Source organism: Astatotilapia calliptera, chromosome 9 (assembly GCF_900246225.1).
Source record: "Astatotilapia calliptera chromosome 9, fAstCal1.2, whole genome shotgun sequence".
Classification (NCBI taxonomy): Eukaryota; Metazoa; Chordata; class Actinopteri; order Cichliformes; family Cichlidae; genus Astatotilapia; species Astatotilapia calliptera.
The window spans coordinates 10,074,130-10,093,507 of record NC_039310.1 but is presented as its reverse complement, the minus strand read 5'-3'; the positions used below and the strand labels follow the sequence as shown (position 1 = coordinate 10,093,507).

Here is a 19,378-nt window from a genome sequence, read left to right as displayed (position 1 = left end):
AGATTTCCAGCAGTGCTTTGGGAAAGTAGAAATCAAAACACGAGTCGTTTAAAAGTGAAAGCGAGAAAAATGAAGTCTGCACACCGGGAGCAGGCTGCCTACAAGACAGAGGGGCACACCACAACAACCCTCCAAAACAAATTTGGATTGGAGCTGTCTCAACTTGTGTCTTGATGCTGAGTTTGAACAACAGGCCCCGCTTTAGAACAAGCAAACAGCTCAGTACAATCTGTTCACATTTCTGCCGCTTGAAACGTGATCGTCTGCAAGCCAGGGACTTCTCCAAAGCACGCAGCGGCATGCAGGCATCAAATGAAATCATCATTTTACCACTGACTGTGATCACTTGGTTGATTTTCCATTTAGCAGTCAATGGGCAGTAGTGCTTTGCCTGGCGGGCTGAGCTTAATATTTATGTTTCTTCTTGCGTGGGGTAAACATTTATGGTTTTTAAGGCAAGGATCCCTCTCTACTTCAGTTTGAAGATTGCAAACAGTTAACTGAGTGGATTTAAACCCCAGATAATGAATTTTTTCCATTTCTAGTCAAAGATAAAGGGATTTATGCATGCCAGCTTTTCCCACAACAAAAGCTTGTTTGTTTTTGTTTGTCTTCGTCTAAAAACACATTTCTTCACAGTTACAAACCCCACGCCTGCTTGAAGTTTCTTCCTGTTTAAAGGGAGTTTTTCCTTACCACTGTTGCCAAGTGCTTGCTCATAGGAGGCCATATGATGGGGTTTCTTTCTAATGTTGTGTGACCTTTACCTTACAATATAAAGGCGCTGTTGCTGTGAATTGGCTCTATATAAATAAAACTGAGTCGAACCGAATTGTTCAATTACAAAGAAGAAACCGTGTTATCGGATACTGCATTCTCCTTTATTCATTCATTATAAATCAAAGCAGCGGCTGGATACATAAATAATCTTAATCATCACTGTGTTCTTGTACAGCCCCAAACCTATCAGAAGTGTTGCTGTCAACAGCTGCTTTGTCTTGAGATGTCACACGTTTTTTCATTATGACACGGGTAGAAAAAGAAATCCTGCTGCTTAAATCGTCACCGGTGAGGATGCTTAAAGGTTTCCGGCTGTCTGGCATGTGAAATGATGTGAAATATCCCACATTCGATACAATTACTCCCATGTGAAATGCTATCTTATTATCAGCATTTTTTTAAAATCTTTTTTACTCTTAAAATAACGAATAGATTAGGGTAAAAATTAATAAAAATAATAAAAATAAAAGTCCTAATATTATATCATATTATATAACGCATGTTACATGTTCAAATTGTTTAAAAAAATATACAGAATCAGCTACAGAAGTCCTTCGTGGACTAAAATTAGCATCTATACTGACACTGTTTTAACTTCTGCAACATTTTATGTCTTGATGACCTCATAGTACCACTTTGCTCTCAGACTACAGGCTTAACTTGTGGTTTGTAGAGTTTCCAGAGTTCTTAAAGTAAAGGTAGAGGCAGAGACTTCAGCTTCCTAGTTTGGATTCAAGAGACAGACACTCTCTACTTTTATGATTAGACTTAAAAGTTTCCTTTTTGATAAAGCTTATAGTTAAGGCTGGCTCAGGTGACCCTGAACCCTCTCTTAGTTATGATGCTCAGACTGCTGCAGGACTTCCTTTGATAAACCGAGTCTCTCCTTTCCACTCGCCTCTGTTCACTCCCCTAGTGTTTATTCATCACCGCCAGCATGTGATAAAATTTTTCTCCTGTAGTTTTTGTTTTGTCCTGTTTCCCTGTGCTCTCCTTTTTCTCTCATCTTTCCCCTCTGATGGCCGCCCCTCCATAAGCCTTGTTCTGCTGCGCGTTTCTTCCTGCTAAAAGGGAGTTTTTCCTTCCCGCCATTGCCAAGTGCTTTCTTATATTGAGGTTATATTTGACCTTACACCTGTGATTTGGTGCTAGATAATCAAAACTGAATTGTACTGAATTTAAATTTTTCTTAAATAGATCATCCAAAATAACACAGATTTAAAAAGTGACGAGAAATAGATTCCATTTAAACTTAAGTCAGATTAATAGTGCAAACTTATTTAGAGTTCTAACTGGTTTCCCCCCTTTTCCCCTGGCATTCAAATTGATTTGATCTTCAGCAATCGGCCAGAGACTGTTATCAAATCTAATGACATGCTTAGTAGACTCGCCAACCACCGTTTGACAGCCGAGTCAAAAACAATTAAAGTCAGGAGGCTGGGCTGTTTATAACAGTTGTTAAAGAGCCATCCAGTTCTTTCAGGGCTTAAAAGATCCTCCTGTGTGAATTGAAGCAGTGTGTAACAGAGCTGTGAAGGATGACAGATGAGAAAATAGAAGAGAAAACAAGAGCAGAGATGGCGGGAAATCGGCAGAAACAGCAATAGCAGCGTGTTGCCGGATGAAACAAAAACTTAACAATCAAAAGAATGACTGGCTTCAGTGTGAGTCCACTGATGCTGGTGAGCTGACGGCATGTACTGCCATCAGATGTCTCAGGCTTAAAAAGTCATGGCTGCACATGAAATTACTTAATTGCTAACTATTTTGGTTAACCAACTGTTAAAGTCTGCTTTGACGCAAAAACTAGGCAACCATTGCTTCTGGGTGGCTGTGGCTCAGGTGGTGGTGCAGATCAGCTACTGATCGGAAGGTTGGTGGTTCGATCCTTGGCTTCCCCAGTCTGCATGCCAAATATCCTTGGGCAAGATACTAACCCCGAGTTGCCCTCCAATGCGTTCATCGGAGTATGAATGTGTGTGAATGTAGTTTAGGTTGCACTTGAGTTTAGAAGTGCTTGTATGAGTGGGTGTGAATGGCTGAATGAGGCATGTTGTATAGAATGCTTTGAGTACTCCGGGAGAGTAGAAAAGCGCTCTATAAGAATCAGTGTATTTACCATTCATGGCCATGTTTGCTGTGTTTAGTATGATGGTTGCTGTCGTCCCTCAAATGCATGGAAATTAAAGATCCATAGACAATCTGCTAATGAAAACACTGAGAGCCACTAGGCTCCGATTGAGAGGGAGTCTCCACTGGACAAACAAAAGCAAACAACTATCATATTTTTACTTTAGCTCCTCTCTGACTGCGATGGCCTTTAACATGAAGGATGTATTGGGGTCCAGTCGCACTGCTTTCATTTGAAAAAATGTGGTGTTTTAGTTTATTGCGTTATTTCCATTCTAGGTCATTCTCGGTATACTCACTGTTGCCACCGGATCGGTTGAAGCGGTGCATAGCAGCGTTCTCCGTTTCTCGGTAAGGAAACTGCAGCGTGGTGTCTAGACTCCTAAAGCCTTCTCTCAGGGAGTGATGTTTGTAGTACTCAATCAGCTCCTGAACACATTCAAACACACGTCCAAGTATTTTGAAATCATATCAACACATTTATGTCCTTAAGAGGATTCTTATTTTCCCCCAGTTATAGCAAATAAAAGTTGCCTTTAACCATATCCTTTTAAATTTGGTTTTGCAACCAGTATCTTAATATTATATTGAAAACCTCAGTAACTGGCACATAAATGGTAAACCTTTCCAATATGCTCTGGACTCTATAAGGCTGAAGCCCTCGGGTCAGTATAAACACGGCTCTAATCATAGCTATTTTTGTGCACATTGCTGAAATAAAATTCAGGTTTTTGACACTTCATTAAGTGAACAGGATTATTTATTTATGAACTGCAGTGGTGGAAGTTTAAAAAAAAAATAAAAGACTGAAAAATACTCACTACTATGCTCCTGAACTTTTTGTTCTCTGCAATGTAGAAGGAGCCCTCCTTGGTCAGGATCTTTATGTGCTTCACATCGTTGTTGTACCTGTGGGCCATTGAATAAGTTATGAGTGTAATTTCCCTCTCTGATCACCGCCATCGATCGGTGGCCGGCATCTAGCCCCCGTGGAGAGCCGGGCCGTCGCAGTAATGCATAGGATCCCAAAGGTTTGTGACATGTGAATGATGGGTGGTCAGGAGCGAGTGTGCGCATGTGTGTAACTGAAAGCTGTATGTTTGTGTTTGCATTAACAGGGTGGCTGATAGGGGTCTAAGGCTGCAGGAATAAAAAAACATTTTTAGAGGTGCTTTGACAACAATATCAGGGATTTTTTACTCCATTTAACATTTTTGTGCATAAATGCATGAAATCAGATGACGGTTGTTTCAGGTTATGCGATTCTTTCAGTATTTTTAGAATTGTCTTTTTTGGTGCAAACACAGATGAAACAGCAAAACTTAAAGAGTGACTTTATTCTATAAACTGATGAAACCGTAGAGAGAGCAAATCTTAATAATTAACCCGCTGTATCATCTTTTATTAAAGCTACGCTAACACCAAAGACTTGAAGTTGTGTAGTAACTATTTATGGTGGATTTGCTGTATTTAGCGCACTTACTGAAGTGTGACAGCACTGGTACACATCCTATGCTAGCCTGTGCTAAGCTAGGCTAACGTGCTCAGCTTTAGCTACATGTGTAGCGCGCAGTCGTCAACAATATTGGGCTTTTCATCTTAGTCTCAGCAACATAACAATTCAATGTCTTTGTCAAACCATGAAAATTCAATTGAAATCCAATGAAATCAAACAGTGACACACTAGAGCTAAACATTTTCAATCGTACTAGCTGTTAGTGTTAAAAAAATAACCCTGTAACAGTTTGAAAATGCGCTCAGAAATTTTAGAATCAGAAACAGGAAACTATTAATCCCTGAGGAAATTATGTGGTTATGGATTTTAAGATTTTAGCAATATAATACTTGTTTATGATTTATATACAGAGCTAAATAAAAACCCAACCCTCTTCTCCGCGGGCAGAACTGTGTGTTATTTCTGGAGAATATAAGAGGGTACAATGCTACAGCCTAATTCAAACGTAACCGAGGCCTCATGGCGATTTGGACAAAATCATCAAAAACAATCCTGTGCCAGCTCTGCTATGACAAACAGGAAATGCAGCAGAGGGCATTTTCATTTGAGAGTAATAATTTCCAGTGGTCATTGCCACATAGCCACACGTGCCTCTTTATATCCTGCCTCTCTCCATGGGGAGGTTTTAATGACCTTGAACAGTCTTATTCATTTTCTGTGCTACTCAGAGCTCAGTGTCTGTGTGCATACATGCAATTAAGACTTCAGCGTAAAAGGAACATGAAAGCGCTCCTTTCTTTGAGGGGAAAAAAACTCAAATTAAGTCCAAAGTAGTGTCCACTGCTTGCTGAGAAGCATGCTTACTCCTTGTTAAGGAAAGCATTCCAGCTCAGAGGCTCCACAGGAGGACATGACGGGACTCTTTTCACAGCACGGAGATACGTTACAGAGATCAGTACGGTCACCAGCACCCTAAGGCTTTGTTAATTCCTCATTACCAAGATTAAAATGGCTGTATGCTTCTAATTATAAACCACTGAGGCTGTTTTGTGGGTTTTAGGTCAAACCATAATGAATACTATTACATGTGCCTTAAGCCAGAAGCTGCTCCATGATAGGCATCTGGTTTGGTAAATCTCACACATATCACTGTGGTTAACCACAGACTCAACCTCAGAGGAAAAGCCCATCATCCTTACAAAGGACTATAAATCGATCTGTCAACTTATGGAGCAAAGCTGGGAGTTCAATTGGTCAATACTGTGGTTTGGCTTAAGGCATCATCAGAGGAATCTAACAACAGTGGGGCAAGAAACACTGCCATGTAAAACAAAGACAATAAAATCTATATACTACAAAGCTCCCCACTCAAAAATTGCAGAAAAATATGAAGGAATTATTTGTTTTTTACTTTTGTGGATACTATTTTTAGAAGCTGCTTTCATAAGCGACAACATTTAATACAAAGATGTAAAATTCAAGCAATTAATCGAGGTTTCGGCACTACAGTCAAATAATGTTTTATACCCAGCTGACTTTACATACTCTGATTACACGTAATTTGTTGCACAAGCTCAACATTAAAATGTATTAAAATTAATGGAAATAAAAGCTTTGATCTGATATTTGATATTTGAGGGCCAAGAATCAAGTCTTGACTGTCCTCTGTCACAAATCTGCATCTGAGGTAGCAACTTTTATTAGTGGCACAGAGTAGCAGACTTACTTAATGCTGATGGCGTACTCTGTGTACTCTCTGCTGCGATGGCGCACCAGGTAAGTGCTGTTGACTCTGTTGATAAGCTCCGCCTCTGCCTGCAGCCTCTCCATAGGGCCTGCAAACCTACAGCACAGCAGCCAAACAGGTCCAGTTGTAAAAAAGACTAAAACTCTGACTACATGTGGATAAAAGAAGGTGAAAACAGCACAAAGTGGGAGGGCTGTTTGGTGAACCTACCAAGGTTGAGAGGAATAATCGACGGGCTTCGGGACCTGAAAAAAAACACGAACACGTGTTTTTGTTATTCTCACGATGCTGACACTTATCAGACACAACGCAGACAAACCACTCCAATAAAATCTTGGTGCCTGTTTAAAAGCGAGTGCATCGCTCCTCTATAAAACACAAGCTTTTCCACTGTGCAACCTCAATAACACAGCTTAATGCACTTCTTATCTTTACAACAGTGAGATAAGGTGATAACAGTTTGTTATTTACTGGAGGCCTCATGTTCCTAAGGCAGCTGGGACAGAGTCTGATTTTCATTTTATCAAACAGAACATGACAGTCCAGCAAAACAATTCATAGTTCCCTCGTGTCGGTGAAGATGCATGGAATTTTTCCTTCCTTCCTTCTCCGGATTAGTCTGAACAACATGAAGCATTGCTTGTTCCTTAAAAGATCATTTTGTACTTTGCTTAAATTAAGTGGTGAACTGCTCCTCGTGCTTTAAATATAGAAGCTTGTGGGTTGTTTTTCTACTTTTGCCAGGTAAAATAAGCGTAATTCCCAATTATCTCCACACGCCTGGTGAATAAATGTAGCCAAATGTGAGTTAGAACTACAAGAGGACTGGAAGGAAATGCTACTTACGCAGGGGCAAGGCTTCACAGCATCGCTTGGAAAGAAGCCAACCTCTTTCGTTGACAGGATTTTGCCCTGAAACCACACAGAGATAATTGCGTTACATACATCTGGCTGACTGCATCTCTATAATTCAGGAACAATTAGCCTTGCAACGCAGCGGTGCAAATTTACACCAGCAGTTATCTATTGTTTAAATAATTCCTGGCATGAGGAATAAAACAGGATGACTTCCTTATTCCTCCCATGGCGAAGACTCTTAAAGCTCAGCGCCTTGATTTACTAACAGTGGGGAGATGCAGTCCAAATAAACACGAGTTTTGTGGAAGCCAGAGTGCATCCGTCTCCCTCACACAGCGCAGTCCTGACGCCGTGTTTTTGTCTCGACGGCGAGTAGGTTCATTCATGAAAAATTATTATTTTTGGTATGTAAAATGATCGTGCGGGGATTTTTTAATGTGTCTCTTCAATAAACCCAGTGAATATGTGGTTAACTGTAGCGTGAAGGAGTCAAAGGTTTTATTTGTCACATGCTCAGTCAGTGTGTGCAGCGAAATGCAGGGTGGCATTCTCCTGAGGCGGTGCTAAAAAGGCAGGCGTGCAGAAAACAAAAAAAAAGTGCACGCGGCGTTGTCACTTTACTGTGTGCGACACAGAGGCTTATAATAATTATAGTACCTGAAGCATTCGTTGATATTTTGCATATCCACCTGCCTATGTAAAGCATAAATGCACGAATTCGGCTCTCTTACGGAGAGGAACGCATTATATTTATATAGATGCAGAAGAATGACCAAGCCAACAGCTTTAGCACCACTAAGCTGTATATCAGCTGCCTCCTGACTGTCACCCCCACCAATCAGAGTTTGATGTTTTAGGGGTGTCCTAGGTGTTAATTAGGTGTCTGAGGCGGCCCACCTTGGAGGCAGACTAGCAGCGAAGTCTATTTTTTTCAATGCTCTGGTCATCGCTGCCACCTCAGGACGTTGTATCAGCTCTTGCATAAAGCAGTGCTTTCTGCTGCATGGCTGCTAAGAGTTTGATAATGTTTAGAGCCGGTAACATTGACAGAGTAAACAGATGGTTGCTATTGAATGAAATGAAATTACAGGGATCGATTCTATTTGTCACACAAGCCCAGAACAGAAATGATTACGGTCTGTTTGCCACAAAGGTGATGGATATTGAATGCATACTGGCTGCCAGGCCGTAGCTGCCTCCAGTAAGCCTTTTTACACACAGTTAATTGAATTCTTTATCTATTTTGTCTGTTTTGTATGAACCACAGTAAGAGTTGTTGGATTCCAAACTGATTATAATACAATAATAGTTTGCATCAATAAGACGCCCTTTTGAGCGCCTCAGGTAAAAATCTTACATCTTGTATAATTATTATGATGACTTTTATTCAGCTTCACGTGGACAGAGTAAGTGACTGCTACATGGCGCTGCTGCGACTTTTCAAGAAACTGTTTATCTTCCCTCCTCTTGCGAGGCTTAAATCGCATGTGCTGCTTTCGCATAATAATAATTGCTTGCTTAAAACAACTGTGTGGGAGTGTCGCTTCCTTATGAGAAGTTCCGCGTTGTGTGAATAATTGCTTGTGGGTGTTTTCGTCTTTCTTAGAATTTCACTTTTCCATGAAGCTTGTTAGCAAGAATTCTCCGCACACAAACAGCTTGCCTGAGCAAGAAATGGAATTTGCTAAAAGGAAAAGCAAAGCGCAGGTATAACTCATGAAACGTCCACAAACATATATTTGACCGATGAGGAAGTAGATGAACAGGACATAGCTACAAACTGTGTCTTATCATATATTATTCTAAAACCATTATGAAATATTAGGCGGGGATAAAGGTTAGATGGAGCGACAGTAGGGGGGGGAAATTGAAGATTTAAACACAGCGCGTCCATTTTACAGTTCTGCAAAATGAGTGATTAAGAGATAGCGTGACCTCTGACCTGCCACCAGGGGCTGTGAATGTCGGCGCAGATTAATTCAATGATGTCACCCGTCTGGATGTGGAGCGCTGGACCTGAAGCGGGGCTTGGCGATCCAAAGTAGTTCCTGATTACCAGCATCTTGGGCAGACCTGCAAGATGGACAGCATGAGTGAAACTACTGTCTGAAAAATGTGAACAAACGTGTCTTTCGATATATTATAGGAATTAGATACAGGTCTACAGATTAGTGGTTGGAACCTGAGAGGGAGCGACGGTCATTTCTATGTCTGGTAAATTAGTCTGGAAACCTAAATATTAGCCGTCATGGAAACAAAATACTGATTATACTGACTGATCTATAATTAATCCTGTAGACCAAGGTACAACTGTTTTAAAGTGAGATCATTTTTATGAAACTTTTATGTAACACAAACAAATTAATTGATCAAAAGTAATGCCGTGACCTCAAGTCTGAGAGTCTGAGTGAGTCTTTGTTCTACTAAACTATTCATGGCCCCATTACAGGTGGTAATGAGAGGAGTATACATTTGTACACACACACACACACACAGATGCAGCTCTTGTCAGCAGTGCACTGCCCTTGCAAATCATCTCGACCCATTATTCATTATCATATTCCAGATAAGCAACAGTACACCATGGAGCATGGCAGGCTATCGAGCCCTCAGATAAAAGATAAGCAGCAATGAGCCCTGTTTACTGCTTAATGATGTTTTCTGCTAGTTTTCACTGAATTCCAGTCAGACACATCTTGTCGCATTAATGAGATGTGATGAAAAGTAATTTGATGTGACTAATACAGTAACACCGCTCAAAAAAAAACCAAAAAACCACTTTCTTATTTTCCCGACTATATTCAATCATGTAGAGCGCACATTTTTCTTCGATTAAACTGCACCAGTCCAGGGTGAGATATTTACTCCAATATACAGCAGTAAGGTTTACTCGTGCACTAAAAAGTGGAGTACATCACAATCAAGCTGGATTTGCTGTCAGCAGGCACTATTTGATTTCAATACCTTATTAATCCTATTATCCACTGAGACTGAATAATTTGTCATTATGAAGCATCCGCCGATGCAAAGCAAACAAATCCCAGGTTCGTATCATTTCCAACACAATCAAATGAACTGTGCATTTCTTTCTTTGCCTTATCAGGTGATAATGTTCTGGAGTATTATGATAAAGAAAAATAAATTAATAATAAAGCGATAGCACGAAGAAAGACGTAGGGCTACAGGCAAACAACAGAGAAGTCAACAACATTGTATTGAAAGCTAATACTGTACATCTCTATCTGTTGTGCTTCTCTTTCAGGATCTGTTCCAGTGCTGTAGCACTGTGGCTGGCAGCCTGACATGTGCGATCTTGCCTGAATAGGACTTCTAAAGACACAGGGCCATGGAGAATTGAGTCTCGGGGGCATGAATTGCATTCCTATCCACACAAGGACAGCGTGTTAGTGCACCTTTGAAAATAGACAAAGAGAGGAGCATTGAAATATTATGAAACGCCGAGGGCTGGGGCAATCAAACGCCTATTGATTTTAATGCGTCTTCAGTCAGAAATGATTTTCTGCAGCATAATGGATGGAGGGGTGGAAAAATGAGTGTTGAAGCCAGGTTTATAAGAGATTAGAGCCCCTTGGTGCAGTTGTTAGTCATGTTCTTTTGCAGAAAGATTGAGAGACAGAAATCAAAAAGAGGGAGACAGGCATATGTGCAATGGCTACATTTACTGTAGGTGCAGGAGTAACTTTGCTAGCTAAGTTATGCATTCTGGGTTTGGTCTTCTTCAGTTTAACAAGGCTCTTTTAGTTATAGATTAAGACTGAGCTGCAATGGCAAAACCACTTAACAGCTGCCTGGCGCACCTTCTTCTTTCACTAAGCAAGGTTGCCTCTACTTCGAGGAAAAACACAAGCTGACACCACGCCAGCGGCATTTCACGCAAACCTACTGCCAATCCTGATGAACCACTTAATTATTAAGAAATATTTTCTGGGTGATCTCGTTATGTAAAGTCGGGGGAGAACGCAATCACGAGGAAGCCCAGCACGGACTAAAAATAACCTCACGAGGACACGACGTGGTTGTTTTTGTTTTTGTCTTTGTTTATATGGCAACTCGGTCGGGGCGCTAAAGGAACAAGACGTGAATGACAGTCAGAACTACAATTACACTGGAACTACAAACGATGCTGGGTTTAAACGTTGATGGAAACATTGGTGAAGATGCAAGAACACTTTCTGCCTTTACTCATCTTAATCCAGCATGTAGTCTAATAGTTCACATTTACGACGTTTTATTTGAAGCCCGACGGGTTATCTTTTATTTTTAGTGTGGTGTGATGATTGCATGGTTACAAAGTATCTTATTCATCTCTTATTTTGATACATAGCTACTTTGTAAAATGATCCCTCCTCTGATTGGTTAGAGAACATTTACGAGTCAATAACATCTCTTTTCCCGCTACGTTCTGCACAGTTACGTGGTGGACTGGGATGAATATGTTATTTCTGGTGCTCAGATGACTCTGTGTCACCTTATTGAGAAAACAAGTTGTTGTGTCCGGACTCACAGGAACTGAAGTGACATGGTTGATCTTAGTAAAAGTCGATAACTTGTGTGGTGCTAAAAATAATATCGGGAAAATGCTATTAAACAGTGTTATCTGGATATTCTGTGAACTAGCAATTTTTTAATTTCAACTGATGCTGTTTATGTTGTCTGTTCTCCTTTTATCCTCTCTTCAATCTGGTGTCTTTTCGCCAAAAATGTATCTGACATTGGTTTTGTCACTATCACATGTACCTTCAAATACATGAAAATGCAACACATTTGTTTTTGTTCTTGGTTTTGTTTTCACAATGCCAAAGTCATTTTTAGTGTTTGTCTTTCAGGCATTTTTTGTTTTTCCTTGTTTTTGTTTTCACTTGTACTTTTTTACCTAATCCATTAATAGGTTTGTTGGAAAAATATCTTCACATCAGTACAAAAGTTTAAAAGATTGTTATGTGAAGTCCTAAAAGTCTGCGTTTAAAGGGTCTTTTTATGTTCATCATACTGTTGACATAGATCGACAACAATAGCTTGACTGTTGTGACACCCATCAAGTGAAACATTAGTAAACAAAGCTTGTTCAGCCTATACAGCCTACAGTATACAGCAGGCTGACAGACAGTATTAGTGCATCTCAATAGCTGTCTAAGATGAATAATTTCCCTCCTGAGTAAGGACAGATGGCATATGCGAGGTAGTGGGATGTTGGGAGATGTGAAATTTTCTTACCTGGATCTCGATCTTTGCCCTGTAAACATACAGAAACATCGTTAGACATAGACTTACAGGGACGGACTAACAACATTTTTTTTGTATTCATTAAATGCATTTTGGGTCAAAGTTCATCAGTTTCTCCATCTCAAGCACCTAAACAAGCAACCTGCATCATTTTGTACACGCTTCAAAAATAAATCAGTTATGAAACTTACTACTTTACACATTAAGTGTGAAGTTGCATTGAATCTGGCCTGCTAACCCCCACATACAGACCTTATATGGTTAGACTGGCATAGGCTCATGTCTCATGACTCCAGGAGCAAGTTTTAAAGTTGCAGAAATAATTAAACCTGTGCTTAAGAGCATTTCTGAATCAGAACCAGATATAAACAAACTTCAAAAGTGCACAAAACTCTTAGCCACAAAGTACAGTTTCAGCCACAGCCACAGTTGCTGTCATACTACTAAAGTAAAGTGCTGCAAGCAGTTTAATTTCCTGCTTGGGGTTACTTGTAAGCATTGTGGCAGTAAAGTGCAAAACAGTTTCAGAAGCAGCACACACAACTCGAAAAAAAATCTCCCCAAACATTCTAGTTTGGCATCAGGCAGGGCTGCAACAACTAAAGTCAATTGGAGTCTCCTTGGCAAATAGCTGCAGGAGAGAGCAGTTTTCAAAGTGCAGCAAAGCTTTGGAGAGGAGACAAACAGCAGACACACACACACACACACACATAGCAGAAGCTCACCTGAGTTCTGACGGAGCCGGAATCTGAAAGAAGTTTGAGAACAGGCATAGTGAATGACGGGTTAGCGGGTGCACGCAAACACTTGCACACACTCATCGGTACAAGGCAACACTCCCTCATTAGTGGAGAAGGCGGACGCTCATGTCTGACCGCGGCTCACTTTGTTTTGCTGCGCTGCCACTACCTGACAGCCAGAATAAAGGAGGTAACGAAGCAGGGGGTGGGGAGGGAAGGAGCGAGCGAGCAAGCAAGGAGGTGGGGTGTGGTGGGTGGGGGGGTAGACCTGTGGGTTTTGCTCCACCAGTTTCTTTCATTGGCTCCCTCTGGGATGGGTTACACCCCTCTGTGCATGCACACAACCGCATGCCTGTGCACACACGCAAACACACTTTGATACCTGTGCAAACAGAACTATTGCATACCTCCACAGGCGGGCTAACTGGCAGAAAGCCACAAATATACGCTCTGTACCTAAAGCACCTGTGCACATGCAAGCAGGGTTTACACATACGCACGCCTCCCTCAGTTCCTAAAGTGAACTATGACCTGTTATGCAAAATCACAGCGAGTGAGCTGATAACAGGGACAAATGCAAGTAAACAATGGCTTATCTCTCTCCCTCTTGCACGCACAGACAGATACACTCAGGCAGCACAAAAACGTTCGTTCACTGTGATTGCGTGTTTGCACACGTAGCAAAACCTCTGGTGTATTGATATAAATAAATAAATAGAATAAAGAGCTAGCTAATATATAGGATAACTATAAGAAGAAGTGGACCACTTCTTCTTATAGTTATCCTCTGCAAGGAAAGTTCCACATCTCTTACAATATTTTGATATAAGTGTGCTATGAAATGCTGGTCCACAGCCCTGCATATATTCCCTGCACCGGCAGAGGTTGAATACTGTGTGGAGTAATGAGAGGGCGAATTCAAGCCAACATCCCAGCCACTGGTGTCGCCCCAATCTACTCAGGTACACAGTGTGCCCAGGTGGGCCTGGCAGTGGCGTTATTGCCTCTGCGACCTGATAGCACCATGACAGATGCCAGGTCCAACAGGAGCTGGCAGCTTGCCACGGGGAATACAAACACACCCTCATGCAATTGCAACAGGCTGTTTCAGGCTGTAAAAATTGCTTGTAAAAATATTGTGCAGAGTTTTTTTCGTGCACTCTCAAAACCTAAAAAAGAAACTTAAACAAAGTGAATTTAGTTTTTCGCCCCTTCGCGCTCACTTTGAGACAAACACACACGCATAGACACGCACGCACTCACTCACGCACGCAAAGGACAACATGTTGGGTTTCTGAAGGCCTTTGTTTGATTCCACATGTCTGAAGTTTTCCCTCCATGTCTCTCAGAGCTGTCAGCGCTTCTGCACAGGGAGCTGAGTGACAGATACACAACAGGGGCATAATAACAAAGTCAGGAGTTTCTTAAACTCCTCAGTAAAACTACTATTAGGTTTGGGGAATATGTGCAATGACACACAGTGACATTGCCTTTAAGGTGCTCTGAAGCGTCAAAACCAGCCAGGGAAGCGAGGGAGCTTCAGAATGAGCGACTGCAGTAGCGATCGAATACGTGGATGACCTTGGTGCAGAGGCGCAAGGACACGTGCAAAGTAACAAACCCTCGTCCTGTTTAGAATGCCACAGTGCAGCGCTTTCTTTTTTCAAATCGCACCGCAACAAATCCCACCCATGTCCATAAGTTGTCACAAGACACTCGTACATCAGGTTTTATGCGCCACTTTGCGTCATCTGTCATCGTGTTAATGCGGCCATAAAGGTGCAGTGCTATTCGTGCAATTAGATTTACTGTCTCCTCTTAAAAACATTTCACTCGGTGACGTGCAGCTGTGAGTCGCGTGGTGCAGAAGTTTTGCAGACTCGATCTGGGGTCGTGCAATAAACTTACCTGTTTTTCCACAGCAGCCGAAACGGCCCAGGCATTCTTTATGGGCACCTAGACCACACTTGGAGCACCAGTAGCCCTGGTAAAAGACGCCCCTGCAGACACAGGAAAGTTCATCATAAGAATACATGGCAGTCACAAACAGGGGCAGTAATGCCTGTGGAGGAACAAAATAATCGGAGCTGCGTGTTTGCAGGCGGTCAAAGGATTCAGTGTCATGTGGAAAAGTTCGCTGCCTTTTTTTCTGTCAGTTTGTATAGTTTGCAAAGCAACCTGTGCAAATAATTTATACTGACTGACGCTGCAGCACTGCCTTTCCATTTCATTTAGGGGTGCTGCGAAGTTTGACATTTATGGCAGCTTGATAGTGTAACCCTGAGGACTGTGGCGATCATCTTACTTCCATTTGCACCGACATGACTTGTGACATTTGGGGTGTTGAGTGAAATGCCTCATAAACAATTGGGGGGGAGTTGCCAGTTTAGTTGAAGGGCAGATTGTTTCAAATTTGTTACAATTACTAACTTCTTCCTCACCTATTTTAAGCGTCCATGGATTGAGGATGCCAATTGCTCAGCAGATGGCTAAGCCACCAGAGGGACATCGAGATATACAGATAAAACAGTCGCTGATCTTATGTGTGTGGTCACATGGTTGATCTGACACGAAGCATTAACAGTAGACAAGGCCTTGAATGTAAATGTTGCTACAAAGAAGCTACTAAGCTCTATGATACTTCAGCATTCAACCAACCATGATCACGGTCTCCTCGTGACCATTTTAGATGTAAAGTATCATTTTATCTTTTTACAAGTTCCTAAAACACGGTGTAGAATTTTCATGGCCACCCTGACCTTTGACCTTTAATCATTAAAATCAAGTGTGCTTATCCTTAAGCTTGAGTCCAAGCTAACGTTTTTCACTGTGTTTCTGCTGCACACTGTTTATGGGAATAGGATGGAAGGACAACTCTAAAAAACATAACGAGATGAAAGCAAAGACTTATTTTCTTATTTGGAGAGCGAAGCAGGAAAGCGAATGTAACCTCTTAAGCCCTCCTTCTACCTGAAGAAACATCAGCGACAAGCGTAAGACAAAAATAAACAACCTTGAGCTCTGCGAGTAACATTTAAATTAAATTCTGAAATACAATAAGCCTTCTTATCCTCATCATTGGACCAAAGAGAAATTTAAAAGCAACTTTGTATTTGGAGAGCAAATAAGAGCAACTCAGCAAACACCAACATTATTTCAACTCTTTTAACACCAAACCCACTTGAATCAAACTAGTGTTTGGTGGCCTTTTCACTAAAGGTGACAGCCTTTGACAAATGGTGGCAGCTACAATAATAACAGGTACACCATGGTCCCAGTCCAGGGACATCTGAGATGTAAAGCATTAAAACACGAGGAGATCACGCTTTGTCTGTCGCAGAAAGAAGCCAGAGTGTTACAATAGCTCCCCTGCTCTCACGTTAACCTACAGATAAAATTGATGCAAGGTTAAATTCACAATCATCTAAACATTAGGCAGCAGAAGAGAAATGCTGTCGATCCAAAAATGGACTTTCTTACATCAAAATTTAGTTTCGGCCCTGAGAATTTCTGCCAAAGTAATCTCTGTATCGTCCACAGGCAGACACAGAATGCAAATGAGCATGTGCAGAGTAAGTGTAATCACTCTGGCTTCTTTCTGCTTTGAGGAATTTGGTGTGTTACAATTACCCACACTCTCCCCTATACAAGGTAAAGTAGATCCCAGTCTTGTTTAAGAAATACTTTAAAGTTTTAGAAAATAATCTTACAGTCACAGGATAAACGTGACTTCTCAGTGACTCCATTCAAATGCATACACACAGCTAGAGATAAATGAAGAGCTCTGGAACAATAGCCGTAACACAATACTCTAAAGGAAGAATAACTATTAGAGGAAAAACTTGAGGTATGATAAAAGATGCAGTCCAGCGTCCTAAAAAAGAAAAGATACACTTCAGACATTTTTATTATTCTGTTGGTGAATCTGCTGCATGGCTCTGTATATTCACAGTGCAATAATCTTGTCCCTGTTCCCCATCCATTGCCTTGAAGAAGTGCTGAAGTGTGACAGACATTTTTCTTCACCGTCTGTGGAAGGTGAGACCACTCAGTCGTTCCCACTGTGAGAGAGACCATGAGCCGCGGTCCTTTGGGTGCCGATACCATTCAGTGAATTCAAAAGGAACTTTGTGTAGCCAAGGCACATGTGCAGAGAAGAAGAGGGGCAAAGGCAAAGTGACGAATAGATTGTTAGGGTACACTGGAGAGGAACAGGAAGAGCCGAGGTCTTTCAAAGGAATCCTGACAGTTGTCTGAAGGGAAAGGGTCCACAGCGCCTCAGTCTTTATGTCTGCCAATAGCCTCAAAGCAGATTTTGTTCTGCTTGTACAGTGTGTGTGTGTGTGTGTGTGTGTGTGTGTGTGTGTGTGTGTGTGTGTGTGTGTGTGGGATAGCAATCTCTTACCTAAGCAGCATGTGGCAAGAATTGCAGGAGGTGATTCTTTCAAAGGTGTGCATACGAAATTCATGGTGGTTGTTGGTCGCATTCTCTGGCCGAATGTTGGATCTAAAAGAGATACAATGCACGATAAATACTAGATTCACAGACATCTCAATTTACTCCGTATAAACCAGGCACATCGGGCACTAATGTAATGCTAAACTGCAGCTTTTGACACCACTGATCATTCCGTTCTTACTAACAGATTACAGAAATGAGATGGCATCACTGGTTTTCATCATACATTGCACTTACTTAGAATTCATATTAACAACCTCATCTGCACCCCTTCATACGTGGAGTCCCCCAGGGCTCAATCCTAAACCCATTCTGTTTTCTTTATAAATGTTACCCTGGGTCAGGACGAACATGTATAAAGGCTGATAGTGTCCAATTATGTGGGTTTTTTCTATCTTGGTATGTTTTTACTGTATTGGCAGTGTGTTTGGGATCATTGCTATGCTGAAAAACTGAGCCACTGCCAATCAGAGGCTCTCCAGATGTCATTGTATTGTATTGGTGGATCAAAATCTGAAAATACTGAGTTCAAAATTCTATCAATTTTGAAAGACCTCCAGCGCCACTGCCTGAATACAGCCTCAACCCATGACAGAGCGTCCACCAGATTGCTACAGATTGTTCTAGATACTAACTGTTGTACCTCACTACTGACCTCCTCCATACATTCAATAGTTTGAACCAAAAGTTTCAAATTAAGATCTTTTGCAAAAGATTTTCAGTCATGTTCTTATCAAATTTGGCATAGCGCAGCCTACTTCAGTTTTTTTCCACATTTCTAAACATTATTTATCTGTTTCTTTAGATACTGTTTGCTACTGAAGTGGAAGACCTCTATCTCTAATTTTTTGTTCTCCACTTGTCTAATTTCCTCAACTTTTTTGAGGGTAGACTGCACACCATGCAGAGATGCAAGTCTTTGGCTAATAGCTCTTTGGGAATTAGCTTGTTGTTACAAAATTACCGTTTTATTCCTGTCAAACTGTGTAATCTTTGGCATTTTTCATAGATTCAACAAAAAAATGGGAACAAGTTACGTGTAGGAGGCTAGTTACAAAGTGCTAAAGATACCATTAAAATTGATTATTTGCTGAGGTGTCTGGAATCACAATTTAAAAAAATAATAATAAAGAAGTGCGACTCCATGGAATTAAAAAAAGAGGGGTAGCTCAAGACTTTTGCACAGTACTGCACAACAAACTTTTGTTTAACTCTAAGCCTACAAGTTATGGATGTACCTGATTAGCAAAAATCAAACTATAATATACAATGACCACTCTTCAGTCAATTAGTGAATGAAAATTAATTCTTGCTTGCTCCCCTATTTGTTACACTTTCCAATCAGCTGCGCTCTTTGATGAAAATGTCAATTTCAAAGAACAAAAAAGTACATTTTTTCCCCCCACTTATAATTGCAGCCAACAAACTCCTCCATGGCTACAGCAACATTTCCCTGACACGCTTCTTTGAAGTGGGAAGGAGAGAATTGCAAGCACACAGCCAAGGTCTACTAGGAGTGAACATGGGAGGTGTACTCGGCCCCTTGGGACATGGTTGCATGGGTGGGAGTACGGAGGAAAGCAAAAAGGAAACAAGAAAAGAAAGACATGTCTCAGCTTTGTCCATATATTTATCTTCCAGAGGTCATCTCTTTGTTTTCGGCATAAGTGTTTACATAAGAATTTAGGTTTTTATGTACAAGTGCTTAATCTCAGACTAAGGTAATGGGCTACAACATGCTCAGTGGAAAACAGGACAAACAGGGCTGAGACCGAATAAAATAGCAGAAAGGGGAATTTCAGTGCTGTCTTCTCTTCTGTACCCGGGTCAACCAAGACATCAGCTTTGAGGTCAACACTGTCACTGGCTAGAAATTGTGTACCAGAAGAAGGAGGTCTGCTTGAAAAATACAGGATTTAAAATAGATGAAATTTGTAACTGTGTCATTGTAAAAACATTTGCAC

At 41.1% G+C, this 19,378-nt stretch overlaps 1 protein-coding gene across 2 annotated transcripts in view; it reads right to left on the bottom strand.

The window, feature by feature from the left end:
- vav3 (vav guanine nucleotide exchange factor 3) overlaps window positions 1–19,378 on the bottom strand; it is a 92,218-nt gene that overhangs the window by 9,812 nt on the left and 63,028 nt on the right. For both annotated transcript variants that reach the window (XM_026179207.1, XM_026179209.1), the window contains exons 16-25: window positions 17,361–17,462; window positions 14,864–14,955; window positions 12,941–12,963; window positions 12,207–12,225; window positions 8,914–9,044; window positions 6,960–7,025; window positions 6,324–6,358; window positions 6,093–6,209; window positions 3,732–3,819; window positions 3,210–3,339 (exon numbers count right to left, since the gene is read on the bottom strand). In XM_026179207.1, coding sequence (XP_026034992.1) covers window positions 3,210–3,339; window positions 3,732–3,819; window positions 6,093–6,209; window positions 6,324–6,358; window positions 6,960–7,025; window positions 8,914–9,044; window positions 12,207–12,225; window positions 12,941–12,963; window positions 14,864–14,955; window positions 17,361–17,462 — 803 coding nt within the window. The remainder of the gene's footprint in view (window positions 1–3,209; window positions 3,340–3,731; window positions 3,820–6,092; window positions 6,210–6,323; window positions 6,359–6,959; window positions 7,026–8,913; window positions 9,045–12,206; window positions 12,226–12,940; window positions 12,964–14,863; window positions 14,956–17,360; window positions 17,463–19,378) is intronic.